Genomic DNA, 22138 nt, shown 5'->3' with positions numbered 1-22138 from the left:
TTTAAATATATTTTATTATTAATATAATGCTTTATTTTAATAATATTTATATTAAATTAAAACATATTTACATAGACACACGTATACATACATATACACACACACACACATATATACATACATATACACATACATATACACATACATATACACATACATATATACATATATATTAGGGGTGGAGCCGAACCCGAATACGGTATTCGGAAAGGCACAAATAATGTGTTTTTTACGAATACTTATTTCGAACAAATACTTTAAAAATATTTGTATTCGGGAACAAGAAAAATTTTATTTCAAAAAGCTGCGTTTCCTGACCGGCGGTGCTGCTGATGTGGTGGCTGTAAATCCACTTGTTGATAAGAAAGGAGGAAAGAGCAACATATGGAAATATTTTGGATTAGGCTAATGTCACGTTTTCATACGGGGCCGTTCACATAGCGCGTTTTTTGCGCGTGCAGATTTCAAATGAGCGGCGCGGTTGCATAGCAACGACAGACGCCACCAGAGAGCAAGCGCTTGTGGAAAGGAGAAAGCGGTGCGAACTGCGCTCTCCATGATGACGAGGAAGTATCAGCAAATAATTAATTGATTTCTAGCCCTTGCATTAGCTTTATATTTATGGAGATGAGAAATGAAATAAAAAGCCGTCATTATGTTATTAATATCAGTCCGTCAGAAAAGCAGTTCGTCTTATTCTTGGCTGGATAACTCTTAGCAGGTTTAAAATGAAATATGAATGCAGTTTTTGGATTAAATAAAAGTACAGTCAAGTCAAATAAAACACGTATCTCCTGTATAGTTTGGTAACACTACAATAAGATACCATTCATTAACATTACTTAATGCGTTGTCTAACATCAACACATTGAGTGAACAATATATTTTTACAACATTAATTAATGTTTTGAATGTTATTTAATACAAACACTTGATTGGTCATGTTTGTTCACTTCATTCATTGTGCATTAAATAATGTTAACATAAATAATGTTAACTTTTGATTTTAAAAATGTATTTTTAAATTAACCCCAAGGAGAATAATTACGACAGTATATAGGCCTAACTATTGTTTATTGTTAGGTCATTTTATCTAATGTTATCTAACAAATGGAATCTTATTGTAAAGTGTTTTTAATACTACAGTTTCCATCTTTGTAACCGATACACTTTAATATATGTAAACTTAATCTAAATTAAGCTTTGGTACCAAAATTGGTACCGAGAACCGTGGATTTTCACTGGTATTGGTACCAAATACTAAAATTTTGGTACCGTGACAACACTAGTAGCTCTGTTAGCTCGGTAATTTAGACAAGGCTGTTGACAGAGTAACGTTAACGTAGGTAATGGCTGTTATGTTATTATTATTTTTTTCAATGACATTCGTTGTTACATGTTCATTGCTGGATTTAAGGAAAAACATCAACCAATATTGCATATCCATAATTATTATAATTAAAGAATACTTACACTATAACGTAAATTAGAAGTGTAATGCAAAAATATGGATTTTTACACCTATTTAGAATTTTACTCAAATACAAATACAAATACAAATACAAATACTTTTCCCCCCTCAACAAATACAAATACAGATACAAATACCGGCTGCTTTGCACATCCCTAATATATATATATATATATTATATATATATATATATATATACACACACACACACACACACACACACACACACACACACACACACAATACTTTCAGTATATTTTTTTAATTACTAATAAAAATAACAATTCATAATAATTAAATAATAATTGCACTGCCAGGTTTACCTGAACCTCTGTGGTTTTGTGTCTGATGGCCTCCTCTGTTTCTCTGATGTCTTGTTCCAAAGTGTATTTCTCTCTGTTGAAATAATTTGAAAAAGAAACGCGAAAACCTTTATCAACTGTTGGCAACTAGAAAACATCCCTCATACCGGCCTCCTTCACACACAAAACAAGAACCGTGACAGCCAAGAGAGGGTTTTACCTGAGTGTATCCCAGTGTGTGAAAGCAAGAGTGCTGAGGCAGCATGAATAAGCAAGTGAAACAAGAGATTTCTTTAAAAAAAAAACTACACACATTAAATGGACACTGTGAAGAGGGGAAGGGGGTGAGATGAGGATTTGTCAGGGAGAGGGAAACTCATCCACCACCAAGAGCTTTCAAGGTACCTTTCCTCTTCCTTTGAAGTGTGCATGTGAGCATGAGGGTCATTTCAGGGTCATCTATAGGGGAACTGTTCAGAAGGGACAAATATACTAGGTTTGGTGTGGTGGGCCACTGAGAAAAATGGAGGACAACAAAAATGGGAGGAGGCAAAATGCAGAAAAAAAGGTGTGCCTCTACAAAAATTGAAATTACAAGTGCAATTTAAAAACAATCAAAGATTTTGTGAGGCTAAGCTTAAATTTCATTTGCTTTACAGCAAGTTGTTTAGCAATACACAATTTTTACCTTAAAAAATTAATTAAAAAGTACTTAAAATCTTCACACTTCGCACAGTGATTGTAATACACACTGCTTTTTGTCGCAGTATCTAAGGGAAATAGTTAAAAATAGTGTTTTCCATCTGGGTTTTTCTTTTTTTATGGATTTACATAGAAAAATGTCCATATATATATAATTATAATTAACATATTCAGGATTAAATTATAATACAGAATAATGAAATTTTATATATATATATATATATATATATATATATATACACACACATATATATATATATATATACACACACATTTGATTTTTTTATGTATCCTTGGCGAAAAAAAAATCTTCCACAAAAAAGTTTTTTTGAATAGTAGTAAGGAATGACATTGGTTGTAAAAAAATGCATTAAAAAATAAAAAATAAATAATGAATCATATGACGTGAACTTTTATTCTTTTGGCAGCTAAAATCTATCCCAGAGCACCTTTAAACGCCAGCGTATTGTATTACCTCTGCAGCTGTGCGATCTCCTGACTTATATCGTCCAGTTCTTTAATCCCGGTGAACTCGCCTGATCCCACAGAGCTGGAGCTGTCCTGTATGAGGGGGGTCCAACACAGAAAGTCAGTCCTGATGCATTTGAACCACACATAAACACAGCACCACACAAACAGAAGGGTAGAGAACAGCAAGGAGCCACCACACGGGAGCAGAGACGAGCTTGTCTTCCACCTCTGATGCTCAGAACATGGGGAAGTCAAGACACGGCACCATTTCACAGCACTGGATCTCTCACAAATGCTTTCCAACTCAACGTCTCGGCTAACAGACCATTGAAAGCATTTGTTCAGTCTTTTTCTAAACGTTACCTACCCATAACTTGAACATTATTGCCTGATTTTAGCCAGCGAATAACGGCATAAAACATCAGCAGCATTGAAACGTGGATGAAAAGGAACAGAAGATTGTTTGGTAAGATATTCGGGTTGCGTTCGTGATAAGATGTTAGTGGCTCTCTTGATGTATTGTGAATGACTACAGTTTCATCTATTAAATATTTAGGGTTTGAAATCCTAACTGAAGAAATGGAAATACATGTAATGAAAGAACGTGTGAGAGAGAGAGAGAGAGAGAGAGAGAGAGAGAGAGAGAGAGAGAGAGAGAGAGAGAGAGAGAGAGAGAGAAACAGGCTGTTTACCCGGCGCATCTCGCTCAGTGCAGCCATCTCAGAGCCCACTGGTGTCATATATCCTGACAGACTCTGAAAAAAACAGAGGAAGCTCTTCAAATGAGGGACAAAACTGTGCTGATTCACATTAAACCATTAAAGCAAGAGAAAATCTGTATTGTGATCAGTCATTTCATTTCAATTATAAAGCGATATTGTTTCAGTCAATGTAGGTGGGTACCTAAAAATAAATACAAAAATCGGTCAATAAAATATTTTCAACTGAAATGTGAAATTGCATTTTGCACAAGGAAAATTCATACTATTTTAGGGCCGTTTCAATCAGCTTTATTTTCACTGTGACTGTTCAGACTGAAATGCAAAAAAATATATAAATAAATGAAATATTTGTTTTTTAATTAGGGCCCAAGCCCCGAAAGGGCGAAGGCCCTATTGTTTCCGGAAGGATTTTTTATTATTTTTTTATTATTATTATTTTTTTTGCCTTTTTGCCACTTTTGGGGCCCTTAACATGCTCAAAAACTATATATATAAATATAGCTGCGAGCAGCGATGGGGGGCCCAAGCCGGTGACACCGCCACCCCAGTACCTTTATGGCTCGTTTCCACTGAGCGGTACGGTACGGAACGGTACGCATTTATTTGCGTTTCCACTGTCAAAAGTTGTGAATGGTACCAAAATGCCGAACCGTACCGTACAACTTTTTAGGTACCCTTCCATTGGGGTACCTAGCACAGTGGAACGGTACTAAAAGGTGGAGCTAGACTCACTGCAGGACGTTGATTGGTTGACAGAGAATCGTCACTTGCGCGTGCTAAATGACAACATAAGAAGCGCCATTTTTTAATATACAGTTTAATATAATACTACTGTTACTGTATCACGAAATGTAATTTTAAGAGTTTTTCAGGCGAGAATGTAGTTGTTTAAAGCTCAAATCTGTGGTTTATTTATAAAGATGATTTTTTTCCCCCCCGGATCCATGCGGTCAGCGGGCGCTCGGCGCTCATGTGTCCCGGCTGGATGAGCCTTTCCTCGGCTAACTTAGTTCTTTTGACGTTCGCCGCTGACGGTAGTGGTTAAACATGAGATATAATTCGTCTTGTGTAGACCTAACGGGCGATCTTTGGTCTCGTGGATATATAATTAGTTCCCTGTCAATCGTTTTGGCTGAGGGCTAAGTTTAGTTTCATATTAACGTTAGGCTATTTGTATTTAACTTTAGCCTACTTTTGTAATGTTAGACTAGAACGCTGCATTTGGATATTTCAGAAGGTATAGGCTAGCCTTTTTCTTTTCGTTTTGAATTGTTTCGTTTAAAGAAATTGACGATCGGCATCTCCGTAGTGAACGCGCCTATAGAGAGAAATGCACATCATGGATTAATCAGAGAGTAGCCTATGCTGCCTATATTTCTTTTCGTTTTGAATTGTTTCGTTTAAAGAAATTGACGATCTCCATAGTGAACGATAGAGAGAAATGCACATCATGGATTACATAATCAGAGAGTAGGCTAGCCTATTTCTTTTCGTTCTGAATAGTTTCGTTTAGTGAATTTGATGATCGCCATCTCCGTATGAACGCGCATAGAGAGAAATGCACATCATGGATTAAATAATCAGCGAGTGGCCTATTTATTTTCGTTTTGAATTGTTTCGTTTAATGAAATTTAAAGCTTTATTTAGATATAGGCCTATTTGTCATGTCTGTGAGGCATACACTGAGTTTCGGTTAATTTATGATGAGATTTCAATGCAAGTGACCGCGGCGAGCAAGCACACGATCATGTCATTATTATTGTCTGCTATATTGGTAATATATTGGTATTGGTAAATCGGCAATTGGTTGATGAAAAATTGATTAAAATTAAGATACAATTTATACAAAACGAAATTCACTTTAAAGAAAGGCCTTTTACAAAACTAAACTTAATTAAGTGGTCAAAATTTCTGACTCCCGATGCATCCCATCTTACTCGTGCTGTTCACTTTTCATTATCAACATAGATGAAAAAAATAATATTATAATATTTGAACAAATATGAACTAATGCGCTTATTTAATGAACTCAGGGCAAAATGCATCCTCGCAGCAGTGAGTGGGTGGTTGTTTCGGAGATGCGACATTAGGTTAGAGGTGTTTCCATCTGTCGCGGTCACCTTTTTATTGCACAATTTACAAATTGCCTCGTCAGTATTTACCACCACACATAAGCATTTTTAGGCATTAAATAAATTATATTTATATATTATATATAAGTGCCGGTAATGACGGTATTGAAACTGATACCGTTGCTATTTTAAGACCCCGCGGTATACGATATTACCGTAATACCGCCCAACCCTACTTACAGGTCCCGGTGTTCCGCGTTCGGACGGTGGGATCATGTCTGGAGTCAGAGCTTGTGGAGGGTCCAAGCCTTTGCTCACTTTCTGCTGAATGAAATACATGGCCAAGGAGAACTGCTCGCGTGTGAGTTTGCCCATTTGCCTAGTGTCCGCCAGAGCCCTGACAAACACAATAGAGGAATTGATGAATGTGACAATCACAACAGCGACAGTGAAGAGAAATCAAAAGCACATTTGAAATAGTACCAAATATGTGCCAGGAGGTTCTGAGGAAGGCCTGAATGCATGAAGATATCTTTAACTTCGTGACCGCTCACGAAGCCGTCGAGGTCAGAGTCAGTTTTGAGGAAGATGTCATCATAGCGCCCTCTGTCTGCAACTGGTACCACCCAGTTTACCGAATGCTGATGATTAGAGTTAAACCATCAGACCCTCTTCAATTCTTCTGTACAACATCAAAATGAAAACGCACCAATAATACCTGTGAGGATTTGAGGGTGTGTTTTGGGGACAAACTCCCAGCGCTGTTGAGAGAGTTCATGCTGCCGTGAGAGGGGGTCGAGCGCAGGCTGTCTTTAGGTGGCGGTGGGCTGCCTGGTAACACTGGCACCATGTTGGACAAAGACCCGGAGGACTTCTTCCTTTTAGATGGAGGGATGAGAGAGGAGGGCAGGACGGAGGGCACAGGCTCCTTCTCCAGGGCCCGGTACACCAGGTGCATAGCCTGGACAAAAGAAATTGATGTCATTATGCCGTTTTAACACTTTCTTTTTACTGCCTACAATTCTTTTAAATATAATTTTATATATATATATACACATACATACATACATACATACACACACGTACATACACAATTAAAATTTACTGTTAAATAGCACGCAGTATGCAATATGCAATACATACACACATTTTTATACTGCACACTATTTCACAGCATAATTTTTTTAATAATAATATATTTAATGATGAAGAGGAGTGCATTGCATCATGGGATAACTGTATGTAGTATGCTATTATGAGTGTGATTTTATTATAACACAAAAAATAATTACTCACCACTGCAAACTCATCTTTGTCCAAGTGTCCGTCTTTGTCTATGTCACTCAAATCCCACACCTGATCAGACATAATAATGATATTTTTTCAGATATTTTTATTTAACGATTACATTTTAAAATGTAATATTAATAACTACAAACATTTTAATTTATTGTATATTAAATTATATGCATTTATTAGGGACGTCCCAAACTAGTTTTGTTGTGCCCCCGATCCGATCCGATCTATTGAATATTGAGTATCTGCCGAAACAGAGTATACATATAAAATACAAAAAAGTATTTTCATTGTAACAGATGTTTACATCCATCAATGTCAATATATATATATATATATATATAGACATTGGTAAACATATATTATAGACATTGTAAACATCCGTTACAATGGTCAAAAAAATGCTTAATTGTCCCCGATACTGATCTTTGCGATTGGCTCGGGACATCCCTAGTATTTATTACATTCTTACTATTGTATTATATATAAAAAACAAAAGTAACACATTACTTTTAAATTTACAACAAAATATCGGAGTTACTTTTTCAAACAAGTAACGCACGTTACTTTGTTATCCCATTTATAGACTGACATCTCTCCTGTCCCCATGTTGAGAGGAATCGTGAGTAAGAGGCAGAGGCGTTGTGTGCGCTGTGTATTCCTCAAAATGACTTAAAACAGTGAAATGCAAACTCTGAACATTACACGAACCTGCAATAATTAAACATGTTAAATAACACAAATATACTTTAATGTATTTAATCTCACTTTATTAACCAATGTCTTTGCTGCTGACCTTCGATGATCCAGTTCAACCACACTAATAAGCAAAAATGACTTTAGATAAACATCAAATTTGTTTCCTTTGTTTTTAGTTTTTATTTGCTGAAGTAAGAGTGTTAAACATTATATTGTCTTTATTTGCCAAAAACAGAACTTTGGTTTTCATTATTAAAAAATTTCAAACAAGCAAGATCAGCCCAGGTGAGAAAAAGTAAGACAAAAGAAACGTAACGCATTACTTTCCATAAAAAGTAACGCAATTCATTACTTTTTTTGGAGAGTAAAACAATATTGTAAAGCGTTACTTTTAAAAGTAACTTTCCCCAATGATGGATGGATGGATGGACAGACAGAAAGAACGAACGATAGATAGAACGATAGATAGATAGAACAATAGATAGATCGATCGATAGATAGATAGATAGATAGAACGATAGAACAATAGAAAGATAGATGATAGATAGAATGATAGATAGACAAAGAACGATAGAACGATAGATAGAATGACAGATAGATCGATAGATAGATAGATAGATAGATAGAAAGATAAAGAGATAGATAGAACGATAGAACGACAGAACGATAGACAGATAGAATGATAGAACGATAGATAGAACGAAGATAGAACGATAGAACGATAGATAGATAGATACTATTTCATTTAAGTACCTATTTGAATTTTACCTTTCCGAGAACATCCACAGGTAGTTTGGAGTTTATTAGCACTGGTTTGACCTTCTCACCGGACAGTAATCCGTTCACTGGGGCAAGACTTTCAAAAATACCATCAAATTTGTTCTTCTCTTCAGGCTGAAAAAACAAAACCAAGAGGATTTAGGATAAATAATCATAAAGGCTTTTGTCAATTTGCAGTCCAAAAACCAATAACCAATCAAAATAAGTTACCCGCACAGCCCAGTGGCTCTCATTGGTTGATGTCACAGAACTCAGTGACGGGCTGCTGTGGTCCTTCTAGAACAGAAATGAGAACATCTGTGAGCTCATACTGCGCGGAGTTCAGTGATTTCAACCCTAAACCCTGAGACTTACGAATTTTGGAGGAGGAACGGGGAGGTTAAAACTGGAAAGGCTGATGTCGTGCCCGCTCTGCGCGCAGGCCACGAGTCGCAGAGCAACGTAAAACCCCTGATAAACCACAACGGGATCAAGTTAGCATTCAGTTTCTGATCCTGACTGATGCTCTTATAAACTATAATACTTTTACCTGTTTATCCAAGAAACCTTTGCCATCTGGATCAGCTAAATCCCAGATCTGAGAAGAAACAGTTGGTGATTATGAATATCCAAGTATCATTTCAGAACAAGTTGTGCATTGATCTACCCAAACACCAACCTTTCCTAATGTGATGTCTGGCAGGCCTGATTTTTTCAAGAACAAGGCAGCCTCTGTAGGTCCAACCCTCCCGGTGTTTCCCGGGTCGACCTATGGTTTTTGTCGCAAACAAAGAGTAATGTATTAAAAAAAGATCACTGAGATAATATACAAATTTAGAATAACAGAATTATAGCCTTACCTGTCTGTAAAAGTTCTCATACACAGGGTTCCCGCTTGACAGCTAAGAGAAAGAGAAACTTTATGATTAAATAAATAAGGGTATATGGCAAATATGCCTGATTATTGAGAACTGTAACATTAATTATACTATTATGTAATTGTTAAAGGGATAGTTCACCCATTTACTCAATTTATGGTCCCCATTGACTCCCATAGTATTTTTTTATTTTATTTTTCATACAATGGAAGTCAATGGGGACCAGCATCTGTCTGGTTACCAATATTCTTCCAAATATACTATTATATTTATAGTGATAATAGTTTATAAAGTTACAAACATGGAGATTTTTAATACAAAAATGCATCGGTTCGCTTCAGAAGGCCTTTATTAACCCCCTGGAGCCGTATGGATTATTTATAATGGATGGATGTGCTTTTTTGGGATTCAAAATCCATTCACTCCCATTATAAAGCTTGAAAGAGCCAGGATACATTTTTAATATAAATCAGATTGTGTTTGACTGAATGAAAGAATGTCATATACACCTAGGATGGCTTGAGGGTGAGTAAATTATGGGATAATTTTCATTTTTGGGTGAACTAACCCTTTATCTAAAGCCGTTAAAATACAAATAAAAGCTCAAATTAAATAAAATATAAATATTGGATTCAAAACCTAAACTTGAAAATTTTAGAACGGTTGCCTTGGCAAATAATTGGAGTACTAAAATAACTACAACTAAACTGAAATAAAAAATAAATGAAAGCCAAATATAATAATAAAAATGACAAAAGCAATACAATTATTAAAACTTTACATAAAATTAAATAAAGTGAAAAGTAAAAGCTCATTCAAAATATGAATAAAAACTATAATATTATATAAATAATTTTAAAATAACACTGGTGATGCAATATAATAATACATGTAATTGATTTTTTTTTTTTTTATTCTAATATGTGTTGTGCACATAACTGTATTTACAATACAATTTAATCCATTACAATTCATAAGGCAGGCAGTCCAGTAAGATTACTGATGCTCACTAATTCCCATCACCGCTAAGCTAAACTAGCGGCTCAACACCCATTATCATATAACATGAGAGTTAATATCAACATTACAATGTTGTTCGGTATAATTAAGGCGCTTTAATTATTGTACTATAAACATATACTGAAATTACGACTTTATACGTGAAGCGTCTTGACAGTTTTAAAGTGTTCTGATATAAAGTGATGTTCTGATATATTGCGGCTAGCTAGTTACATTAGTTCATCTCGGTTTACTATATTTCTCATTCATATAAATGGCTGTTATCGTTATATGTTCTTGCTACTGAATGTTTATCGCAAATTTCATTGAAAACTACATTGTTTTTTTCGTATTTTATCACAGACATGCGATATAAAGCGAGCTAATCGGTTAGCAATCTGAGCCCGACATACGAGGCCCGTGACATTTTCACTATAAATGTCGATAAAACAAGCCGGTAGCGCAAATAATGAGATCGATTCGTGTCTAATTCTTAGATTTATTTCTACATACCGGTGTTTTTCCTCACAATTCTCTTGTAATGGGTGTTTTTAGCAGGTATTACCTGAGTGAGGGTCGCGAGGGCTGCCATCTTTTCCCTGTTGCTGCGGAAACAGCGGATGAGGGAATGAGGGGGGGCTGAAGAGGACAACCATCACATAATAATAATAGTAATAATCAGAGGTGGATAAAGTGCACAACTTCCTTACTTGAGTTAAAGTACAGATACTACTGGTCAAATATCACTCCGTTACAAGGAAAATTTTGTAAAGACCGATTTTTACTTTTAAGTAAGAGTAGGCTACTCGTTTTTAAAAGTACTTAGCCTAAGTATCAAAAGTAAAAAGTAAATGTCAATGCATTGTTTTATTATTGTTCCATAATAACCTACCAGTTAGTAGTATCTCTGGAATTAAGAGCTTTTAGTATGTTATAAAACCTATAGAAATTAAACAACTGAAATGACAAAAAAAAAAAAAACACTAACATTTTCCAAGTGTTGATTTTAGATTGGGAGTGAATTCTGATTACAGAATAATCAAAAATTAACTGGTACATCAAAAAAGTAATCTTATTACGTAATGCACGTTACTTGTAATGCATTACTTTACTTGTTACATCAAAGAGTAATCAGATTAAGTAATGTTAATGCATTACTCGTAACATCAAAAAAGTAATCTGATTACGTAATGCACGTTACTTGTAATGCATTACTTTTAACATCAAAAAGTAATCTGATTATGTAATGCACATTACTTGTAATGCATTACTTTACTTGTAACATCAAAAAGTAATCTGATTACGTAATGTTAATGCATTACTTTACTCGTAACATCAAAAAAGTAATCTGATTACGTAATGCACGTTAATTGTAATGCATTACTTTTAAGTAATCTGATTACGTAATGCACATTACTTGTAATGCATTACTTTACTTGTAACATCAAAGAGTAATCTGATTACGTTATGCACGTTACTTGTAATGCATTACTTGTAACATCAAAAAGTAATCTGATTATATAATGCACGTTACTTGTAATGCATTACTTGTAACATCAAAGAGTAATCTGTACTTTACTTGTAACATCAAAGAGTAATCTGATTATGTAATGCACGTTACTTGTAATGCATTACTTGTAACATCAAAGAGTAATCTGATTATGTAATGCACGTTACTTGTAATGCGTTACTTTTCTTGTTACATCAAAAAAAGTAATCTGATTATGTTATGCATGCTACTTGTAGTGCGTTACCCCAACACTGTTTCAGATGAGATTGAAAAACATCTGATCACTAGTTTGTTTTTTGTTTTTCACAGTCTGAAAGTGAAAACATAAATAGGTTTTCTCAGAGGAGAGCAATGGTAGAAATGTGTCCATCTTGAGACATGAACAAAATTATCAGCTAATAAGGGTAAATCGACATACTCTACACTGGAGGGAGCAAGAGCGTTTTCTGTCTGAGTCCAGTCAAGATACAACTGTGTAGAAACAGTTGTATCTTGACTGGTTGTAGAGATATTTGATGGAATCACACCCTCATGTTCTGATATCAAAGACACGCAAAGTTCAACTTGTATGAAGTTCTTTGTCAACTGGTCGAACAGGAACACATTTTTGCGTTTATATTTTTTGTGTATATTTTATAGTTTTCACATTTTATATAATTTTATTCATTGGTTTGTTAAATACATACACAATATTGCTGTGATAATTACTGTATTATGTTAAATACAGTATCTCTTCAGTTAAAATCAAAAAACGCATAATACATTTCAAATCTTGTTTTTCATGCCCTAAGAGATGATGATGATAATACCAGTAGCCTACTACTACTATATTGTATATATTATATTATATTATATTATATTATATTATATTATATTATATTATATTATATAGTATAATATAATATATTGCACAAGTATTTTTAAAGTTGCATTAAGGATTGAAATAACAGCTTGGAACAATTTTTAAAAAATAATTAATTTACATTTGTGTAAGTAAAACTGACCTATAATCAAAAAATGAGTGCGTAGTAACTTGGCAAGCATTTAGCACCTGTCAGTAGGGCTAATATTCTTACATTTATAGGAAACAATAAAATCAAAGTAAATACATGAATCTTTCTTTCCAACTAAACTTGAATGATGTAAATATCAATTTAATTATGCAAATTTGTGTGCTTAGTATATTTTATTCTATTTATGTCAGATATTGATGTTGACCCATGAAATCAGAATCAAATTTGATTAAAGATATTCAAAGCAGTTAGGATCACAAAGTTACTATTACTATACCATTATATAAACCCATATATTCTAAAACATCCTTCTATTTTCTATAATAAAAAGCCTCAAAAAGCTAAATTCACGTGTAAAATAGTACGCTAATATTCTCACACTCTCTATCCATTCAAAAACACTCCGCAAGCAAGGGATCCGGTTCCTCTCTTCTGATTGGTCGAGCGTCCCTCGCAAGTGGATTCCTATTGGCTGAGCCACCCTGCTGCAGCGCCCCGCCATTGGAACCTGGAAACAGCGCCACAATTTATTTTCGAGTTGTTGCGTTTGTTGAATGCGTTCGTTTTGTATTTCATTGTTTATTGACGACAACTGGCATTTCTCCGTTTTCTGACAGGTTAAACGAGATAAATTATTAACTCAGTGGTTATTACACTCGTCTTGGCGCGGTTAATACCGCTCGAAGGGCTGGAAGGACCGTTTTAACACATTCGTGGTCCATATTCACGCTCACACCCTGCAAGATTTGCAGCGTCGCGATTAAAACACGACGAAGACATGAGCAAAGCGTTCAAACAGCACAAAGGTAAGACATTAAATACCCTGCATCAGTTATAAGAAGTTTTAAGTGGTATGTTATCGGTTTTTAACCGTTTCTAGTAGTATTGTAATGTTAGCATGTAAGCTAAGTCTCCCAACCTGCCAAACATATCAAAACATCCTATCTGAGTAACGTTATCTAAGATATTTTGAAAGCGTAACTTACTCTTCAGGCAAAAGCATCGGTGCATGATCAGATTCAGTTCATTAAAGAGGCGTTTTTTCCCACAGAATGAATCGTGTACATGTGGATTTTAAAGGGTTACCAGCCCACATCTTGGAGAACAGTGTTAGAACAGAAACCCTTCAAAACCTCAGGTAACGTTAACTACTTAAGCTTTCTCATGAACTGCACCCAAACCACTATTTTAAAACGTTGTTATTGTTCATAAAAGTAATAATTTTGCATGGTTTTAAGGTCATCGGACAATGCCCACATTCCACTGACATTCCCAACATCTAAAGTCTCTCTCTGGGATCCATCTCCCAGTGGTGATGTTGTCAGTCTGCATTTCTCATATTATAGGTGAGCCTTTCTGTCATCTATATTTGTAAGTTTATGGGTGAACCATATTTTCATATTTTACACCATCAACGTCATGTGATTACTTACTGGGGGGCAAAAAACACAATCTTGATTAATTTTCATGTACTGGGGATGATGATAGCAAAATGTATTTTGCATTTAGCCTTATTTTGATGTGTATCGCTGTGTTAATTTTAAAATTGTAATAAATGAAATTAATTTTTAGCCATTTCTTTGCAGTCAAAGTCGATTTTACTACAATTTATAAACTATCATAGTATTATTCATTCAAATTTTTATACTTAGTGTAGTAACTTTGAATGTACCTTTTGTCTTTTTTTTTGTTTTTCAGTAACACAACTTTACAATAAGGTTCCATTTGTTAACACGCATCTTAATTTCAACATTATTAAAAACAAAAGTTGTATCTGTAAATATTATTTAATGGATGTGAGTAGACATGAACAATGAACGGTTGTATTGTTATTAGCCTAACTAATGTTAACAAAGATTAATAAATGATGAATTGCTCAATGTTAGTTAGTGCATTAACTGGCGTTAACTTATGAAACCTTATTGTTAATTGTCACTGTTTTTTCTATTCTTTTATTTTTCTATTCCCATTTAACTTGAATTAGTTTTTATTTCAGCCTTAGTTTTAGTCAATTTAGTTCTTCAACTTTTAACTTCAAAAATTAGAACTAACTGAAATAGTTATTCATCGAATATTTTATTATATTTCAGCTTTTGCAATTACTGAAGATGACTTTTAATAGAGTATTTTGCTCTCACACTGTAAAAAATGATATGATCAGTAAGTTATGACAACAAATGTTTTTACATTGCTTTAACTCAGCTTAATGTAATTTAAGTCAAAATGACTTGAACATCTAAGTTGATTGTACTTTAAAAAAGATTAAGGCAGCAACTTTTTTTTTTACATTGCAATAACATTTGGTGTCTTTCAGGAATCCAAGACTGTTACTTGTGGAAAAAGCCTTACGTTTAGCTCACCGGCATGCTAGACAGACCAACAAGCCTCAGTTTTTCTGTTTCCTGCTTGGGACACTGGCAGTAGACAGTGGTTAGTATAGTGCCTGTATTTGGACATCTTACAATGATTCATATTTCGATGTGTTTTAGTGACTAGATCTTATTTTCCAAGACGAGGAAGGTGTGACGATAACCCTGGATCGTTTTGATCCGGGCAGAGAGCAGACGGGATGTCCTGGAAAAGCACCAACTGCCCTGCTCCCTGGAGACATCCTTGTGCCATGTGTATTTGAAGGCCAGCATGCTACTATCAGCACGGTGCACTCGGGGGAGGATTTGAACATCTCATTTAAGGTAACTGATCTGAGAATTGCTGACAGGACATGTTTAGGATCGAATGGCTGGGGCGCTTTCCTCTTGTTGCTATGGCAACAATAACCTGTCAGTAACAGCTGCCCTGATTGTGACTCAGTGTTCCTTAGAGACAGGTGATTATAATATGTCTGCTTCCATCTGCCGTGGTTTATTAATGTTCTTAATTTAACCTGGATGTGTTATTAATATGAGACAAATTTTAATATTCACTACAGTTCAAAAGTTTGGGGTCAATAATTTTTTTTTAAAACGAATACTTTTATTCAACAAGAATGTATTAAATTAATGGTAGTAAAAGTGTAAAATGCTGTTCTTTTGAATAATAAGAAATGTTTCTTGGGCAGCAAGTCAGCATATTTGAATGATTTCTGAATAATCATGTGACACTGAAGACTGGAAATACATCTGTTGACAGGCAGGCAAGACATAAACTTTTTGGTCCTGAGACTTCCACAGAATATATTTTTGCCTTCCCGTCCTTTAAAAAAATAATGTGAACAGCCAAACAAAAAAAATGGATCTGAGCAATAAATCAGAATTGAGCACCAAGGCTTGTAGTGTAAATGTAGCTGTAACGAGGTTAGATGTTGTGGGAAGGAGTAGGCGGGAACCGGCGAACATATAAAGACTTTTAATAAAATAAATAAACAAATACAAAAACGAAAGTAAAGACGGCAGCCCCTCACAGTTGACTGCCGCCACACATAATAAAACAAAAAATAGTCCAGGCCTGGTCCTCTCTCATCCTTCACGATCGTCACTCCTCCTTTTCTTTTAAATTTTACGTACATTTAGATTAAATGGTACATTAATGCTTACTTTCATGTCTCTTTCTAGATGCTTCAACATTTCTGCTGCAGTAAAGAGACGCTGGAGTTGTCCAAACTCCTCACCTTGCGAGCTCGTCTCAGCTGCTCCGAGAACATGGACAGACTCACCTTTGACCTGTCCTGGGCGGCTGTCACACTGGCCTGCACGCTAGATGCCGTCCCTGTCCGGGCAGTGCCCGTCATCCCTACCGCACTGGCCAGGAACCTCAGCAGCCCAGCAGGTGTGACCCAAAACAGCAGGAAACGTGGGTAAGGAAGCACTTCTCTTTTCTTATATGGCCATGTATCCTCCTCAGAATCTTTTTGTGTTTTAAAATGTGACATTCTGTCTCAGGTTTCTAACAATGGATCAGACCAGGAAACTTCTCCTCGTACTTGAATCCGATCCGAAGGCTTACACTCTCCCGTTAGTAGGAATGTAAGTACTTTAAGTGTTTAGAAATGGTGACTGTCTTTATTCAGCCTGTTGGAAGGTATAATAATTCAGCCCCATTAATTACATGCTTGGAGTCCCGCAAGATGTTCAGGGTAGGTGTGTAACAGTTGTTCTCCTGTGGCAGATGGTTGAGTGGCGTTACACATATCCATAATCCTCTGGTGTGGGCGTGGTGTCTGAGGTACCTGCACAGCTCCGCCCTCCAAGACAAGTGAGTGTCCCATCCATCTGCTCTTTTGCCATTAAGTCAGTTAACTCCAAGAAGGGCTCAAATATAAAGACAACATGAAATTAAAATGTATGTACGTATACGTGTATGTTATTCTGATTAAAAATGTTTTCATAATCTTTCATTTATAATAGCTTTCTCTGCATCTGAAATGAATTTTCTGATTTTGTAACCATAAAATATTAAATAAATAATTATAAAAAAAAAAATGTTTAAAGTTAAATAACAAAATAATTACACCACTTTTCTTGATATAATCATGATGCTGCTCATATTACAGAAATGAAATGCATTCTGAATGCAGTTTTATTTATTTTCATAGATAATTGTAGATTACTGATCTGTTGTTTATGAAAGCATTGTTTTAATATTATTGTTGATGTTAATCAAAGTAAATGTGATCTCTTCATTGTGTTGCTAGAATTTTGGTGAAATCTTTGAAAAATGATTATGATTAAAACAAAAAATTCCTGTTCATGTCTACATCTGATGGCTTTCCAGAGTGATGTCAGAGGAAGGTGCTTTCCTGGTAGTCCTGTATTCTCTGACTCACCGGGATCCGGAGTTCTATCAGTGTAAGCCATGTGTCGGGCAGCAGCAAATGAGCTTTCAGCTGCTCACCAGCACAGAGTCGTTCACACTTTACAAGGTCAGTCCGTCTATGCCTTTGTACTCGACAAATTAAATCTGAATATGCCAAGGTCTATAGGAAACATTTTTCCCCTTTTCATGCAACCTGTACTGATAATGTGTAATCTGATTATGAAATAAATTTGTAATATCTCTTAAGCAAATGTGTTTTTCCAATTGATCTTTGGTTTTTGTATTGCATATATTGTACTAATTGGTTTTTAGGGTTGCTTTAATTATTAAAAGTTTTTTAATCATAATACATATTTTACCAAAACAGAATGTAGAGCCTTCAGAAGGACGGCCTCTACAATTTGAGCTTAGTGCTGAGAACCAAAATCAGGAAACTGTGCTGTTTGAGGAAGTGCTCTCTCAGACTGTGTTAACGGGGTACAGTCTTTTTATTTATCTAAAATTTCAACTTTTATTTAATTGAGATTTATGTTTGGCTGTTTAGTGTATCTGACATAATACAATATTTTTAAAGCAAGAAGAAATATAACACATTATATCTGCTTTTTCTTATCAGGATGACTCTTGCAGCATCTTCAGTTGCTCCTCAGAATAAATTGTCTATCAGTGATCATGACTCAGGTGTAGAAGATGAAGACCTCTCTCCTCGGCCATCTCCAAACCCTCATCCTGTCAGTCAGCAGGTTTGTTAACTTGTGACCTTGCACCCCTAATATACCTCTTTATTCAGGATGGATTACCATTTAGCAGGTTCAAATATTCTTCTTTTTTTCTTCAGACTAGACGTGTTCATCCTTCAGTTCCAGAACTCTCTATGGTATTAGATGGCAGTTTTTTGGATGCGAGTTTTGTTAAAACACAAGACTCAACTCCTGTTCCTCATAGCCTATCAAATGTTCAGCGGAGAAGCATTAGTCCTGCCCACCAGGGCCTCTCAGTGTTGAGACCTCCAGAACAGAGTAGTGTCCCTGGACCTCCCCCAATCCGAAGACCACTAACTTCTGTCCTCTCTCAGCCGAAAAACAAACTACATCCTTATCCAGGACAACACACACCACAATCCAATTCAAATAGAAAATCCCAGCCCTCAATAAGATCAAGAGAGGGCTCGTCAGCATCATCCATATCATCGTCTTCATCTTCTTCCTCGACAAAGAACGCTGCTTCGCCCAATGGCTCTTTTCATCAACAAAGGCACCGTTCTTCGCAAGGTGTTCCGACCAAACCCCAATCAGTTTATTCCGAACCTCGAACATCGGGTCACTGCAGTGCCAGAAAAAGTTCAATAATGCCTAGCCAGACCCCTATCCCTCATCCGTCCCAACACAGACTCTTCCATAGCACCCCAGCCACAAACCCTTGCAGCTGCTGCACCAACCAACCCACCCATGTTCCCATGTATCAAAACAACTGGCAAGGGCCACCAGTGTATCCCACTGTTGTGCACAATCCTTGTGGCTTTCAGTGCGGCGCTGAGAGTGTCCCACCTAGGGATCACTGCCTCTCGCCTTCTCGGCAATCTTTGGGTTGTCGCATTTCTCCCACTAAAAGTCCTGTTTGCCATCCTACTGTTCCAGTTCACTACTCTCCATCGCCCAGTCCGTGTTTCCCCACAGTTAACCCCAACAAAGGTTCTGTTGAGCAAGTCCCTTCCTGTCAAGCCCAGTGCTGCCAAGTCCAGGACACCCCTGTGGGTCTGCTTCCTGCTGATGCGTACAAGATGCTCATGGATCAAGAGCGTCAGCTGAAGCTACTTCAACTCCAGGTTTGTATTAGTTTCATTGTTTTTGCGTTGACTTGTCACCGCTGGTTTTTAACAGACTTTCCTCAACAGATTCAAAAACTCCTTGAGTCTCAGAGCAAGACGACTCCAGTATCATCTAGCGAACATGCTCAGCAGGAAAAAGCCAATCAGATGGCAACATCTCCACCTAAACTAACAAGTGTCAGTGTCGCTGTAGGAACAGGTACTATGACGGAAGGTTGTTGCATTTATTATCTGTTCTTTTCAATGTCATGAAGTTCTTGTCTATTGTTGTTTGTTATTTAGGGGCGAGTTTGTTTTGGACCGCTCCCCAAGAGGCCCCCACACATAAGGCCTCAAGTCTGGATTGGCAAACCGAGATAGAGCCAAAGTCCGAAGGTCAAAACAACAGTACAGTCACTTCCAGACTCGGATCTGAAAATGCATTTCATTACTCTGAAGAGCAGAGTCCAGGATCTCTACATCCAATATCTCCACAACACGAGTAATGAGCCCTGTTTTTTCAGAAACCATTTTTTACCAATTTGATTGAAGTCCATTATACTTGATTTGTAGAAGGCTGTTATGTTTTTGTTTTCCAGGCAGTGTTTAATGTTTATTGTGACTTTATTTGTCTTATGCAGCATGTCGTCTGGTTTTGGAGCCCATTCGTTTTCCAGTCCAGTGTTGGGAGAGAGTGCTAGCATGTATTATCCCTCACAGTCACAGAGCCAAAATTTGTCTCAAAATGGAGAAATGGACGACCCAAGATTTTACCAAGAACTACTGGTATGGCCCCATTTTTATGCTTTAGTTGCAATTTTCACATGTTTAATTTGAAATTGATACAGTATTAATGTTCAAACTAACTTTGATTTTAATTCCTGCTCCAGGGTCAGGTGCAAAGTCGTCTGCAAGGCTCCACGGTTGTGGTTGAAAAGGTAGAGCAAGACCATCAGAGTGTCTCAAACAGACAAAGTCTGTCCCCTGTAGGTCATCAGTCAAGAAAATCTCCGACAACATCCATAGCCCAAACTCAAAAAGCTAAGCACAGATCCAGTCCACCAGATCAGGACCGTGTCTTAACTGCAACGTTGAGACAACTCCAACAGTTCGGGGTGAACGTAGACTTGGACTCTTCCCAAGCAAAGATGACACGTGCAACTGTCGAGAGTGCCAGGTAATGACATAGTCTGACAGATTGTTTAATCAAAGCATTATTAAAAGTTGTGTTTCTAACACATTTTTCTCTTCAGCACCCTCGCTTGCATAAACCCTGATGCAGTGATTTCAAGACTAGCTCTTTCCGAACCAGTGGGGACCAGCATTTGGGGACCAAGCGGCAGTGTAGACCTTAGCCTGGAGGCCAACGCTATTGCACTCAAGTACTTAAGCGACTCGCAACTGTCAAGACTCTCATTGGGCGGTCAGTCCTCCATGCCACATCCAGACCCTGGCGCAATTCTCCTGAGAAGACCTTCTGCTGAAAAGAGCAGTGTTGGACTCAGTATACTGTCCCCCAGCAATATGTCTCTAGCTACCTGTAAGTACATGAAGAAATACGGACTGATTGAAGGAGAAAACAGTAGTGAGGAAGAGCAAGAGGACACCGTTCTGGTAGACTCCGCTCTCGGGTGTTCCATACAGCATGAAACGTCCAAAAACGTAAGCGTTAGGCAACACCGCGAAGAACAAAGTGCTGTGGTTCTCAAAAACATTACAAACAAGGCAGCCACCAATCTCTATATGACTCCTGTTGACACACAAGAGCAGTTAATTCGAGACTTGCGGCCCAAAATGCAGCTGCTTATGTGTGGCGGGAAGAACCTGGAGAAGGAGAATGACGCAAAGAATGTCCTGCCTCAACGTAGGTCCTCGCTGACTGAAAACCAGAGGACGCAGGAAGTCACGGAGCCTCAGGGGTCAGTGGGAAATTTCCTGGATCTGAGTAGGTTACGGCAGCTGCCCAAGCTCTTCTAAAATGCACCATTTTCCAAATGAGTTGTTTCTGTGTGAAAGGGATTCAAGTGATGTCTTTCTGTTTTAATGCAATCCTCAAAAATGTGTCTTTCATTGTTTGTTTACATAGTATAACATTATTTTATTTTTTGTAAAGTGTACAGACCCTTTTCAGTAAATGATTTTAAGTATGTTTTATTTCTGTAAATTGTCTTTTGTAACCCAAAGGGGCCTTATGTGAAAACTTGAAGGATTTTTATATTACATGACACATAAGGAGTCATCAGGGAACAGCCACCGAGAAAAGTGCCATGTGTGAAGTGACTTACTCCAGGCAGTATTGTTTCATTTTCCTTTTACTAATTTTAAACGCTTTTAAAATTTTCTCTTTTGTTTTTGGCATTACTTGACTCACAACTTCAGAGGGAGAACTTTTGCCCATGTTTTTTTTATTGACTTTTGTGTTCTGTATGTTCTTTTTAAATGACTTTATGTACATGTATCTGTCTCAATTAAATTACGTATTCTTTTATTTAACTTCATTGTGTGAGTTTTATCTCTGACCATCACAACCTTGTTCAAAAACGCATCTCAGTCAACTAATTAGTAGGTTAATGTTTAGCAAAAACACCTGGCGACAAAACCGCATAGATTTACATAAAAATATCTTAGGGGCCAGAATGGAGGCTCTTTTGATTTGTGCTGGTAAGTTACCACTGAAGATGGTTT

At 36.6% G+C, this 22138-nt stretch overlaps 2 protein-coding genes across 6 annotated transcripts in view; one reads left to right on the top strand and one right to left on the bottom strand.

Annotated features, from left to right (window-relative positions):
• The window catches only part of eps15l1a (epidermal growth factor receptor pathway substrate 15-like 1a), a 29195-nt gene extending 18203 nt beyond the window's left edge, over window positions 1–10992 (bottom strand). For 3 of the 5 annotated variants that reach the window (XM_084118066.1, XM_084118067.1, XM_084118069.1), the window contains exons 1-15: window positions 10937–10992; window positions 9355–9396; window positions 9174–9263; window positions 9045–9092; window positions 8870–8965; window positions 8726–8791; window positions 8504–8629; window positions 7037–7096; window positions 6459–6701; window positions 6224–6381; window positions 5981–6137; window positions 3639–3701; window positions 2951–3036; window positions 1994–2026; window positions 1795–1867 (exon numbers count right to left, since the gene is read on the bottom strand). In XM_084118066.1, the coding sequence (XP_083974192.1) occupies window positions 1795–1867; window positions 1994–2026; window positions 2951–3036; window positions 3639–3701; window positions 5981–6137; window positions 6224–6381; window positions 6459–6701; window positions 7037–7096; window positions 8504–8629; window positions 8726–8791; window positions 8870–8965; window positions 9045–9092; window positions 9174–9263; window positions 9355–9396; window positions 10937–10963 (1368 nt within the window). In that variant the 5' untranslated portion in view covers window positions 10964–10992. The remainder of the gene's footprint in view (window positions 1–1794; window positions 1868–1993; window positions 2027–2950; window positions 3037–3638; window positions 3702–5980; window positions 6138–6223; window positions 6382–6458; window positions 6702–7036; window positions 7097–8503; window positions 8630–8725; window positions 8792–8869; window positions 8966–9044; window positions 9093–9173; window positions 9264–9354; window positions 9397–10936) is intronic. The other 2 variants (XM_084118068.1, XM_084118070.1) reach the window with 1 other exon arrangement.
• Window positions 10993–13391: 2399 nt separating this feature from the next.
• stil (STIL centriolar assembly protein) lies at window positions 13392–21946 on the top strand. The gene is made up of 17 exons (XM_084116941.1): window positions 13392–13700; window positions 13946–14032; window positions 14133–14240; window positions 15209–15324; window positions 15406–15587; window positions 16446–16687; window positions 16773–16856; window positions 16999–17085; window positions 17605–17752; window positions 18014–18123; window positions 18263–18389; window positions 18485–19471; window positions 19541–19673; window positions 19757–19955; window positions 20095–20239; window positions 20344–20630; window positions 20707–21946. The coding sequence occupies exons 2-17, from the start codon at window positions 13947–13949 to the stop codon at window positions 21428–21430; spliced, it is 3765 nt and encodes a 1254-aa protein (XP_083973067.1). The 5' UTR covers window positions 13392–13700; window position 13946; the 3' UTR covers window positions 21431–21946.
• Window positions 21947–22138: the final 192 nt, after the last annotated feature.

This window comes from Abramis brama (assembly GCF_963993115.1).
Source record: "Abramis brama genome assembly, chromosome: 6".
Taxonomy (NCBI): Eukaryota; Metazoa; Chordata; class Actinopteri; order Cypriniformes; family Leuciscidae; genus Abramis; species Abramis brama.
Note: the sequence above shows the minus strand (reverse complement) of the source record. Positions and strands in the feature narration are given on the sequence as shown.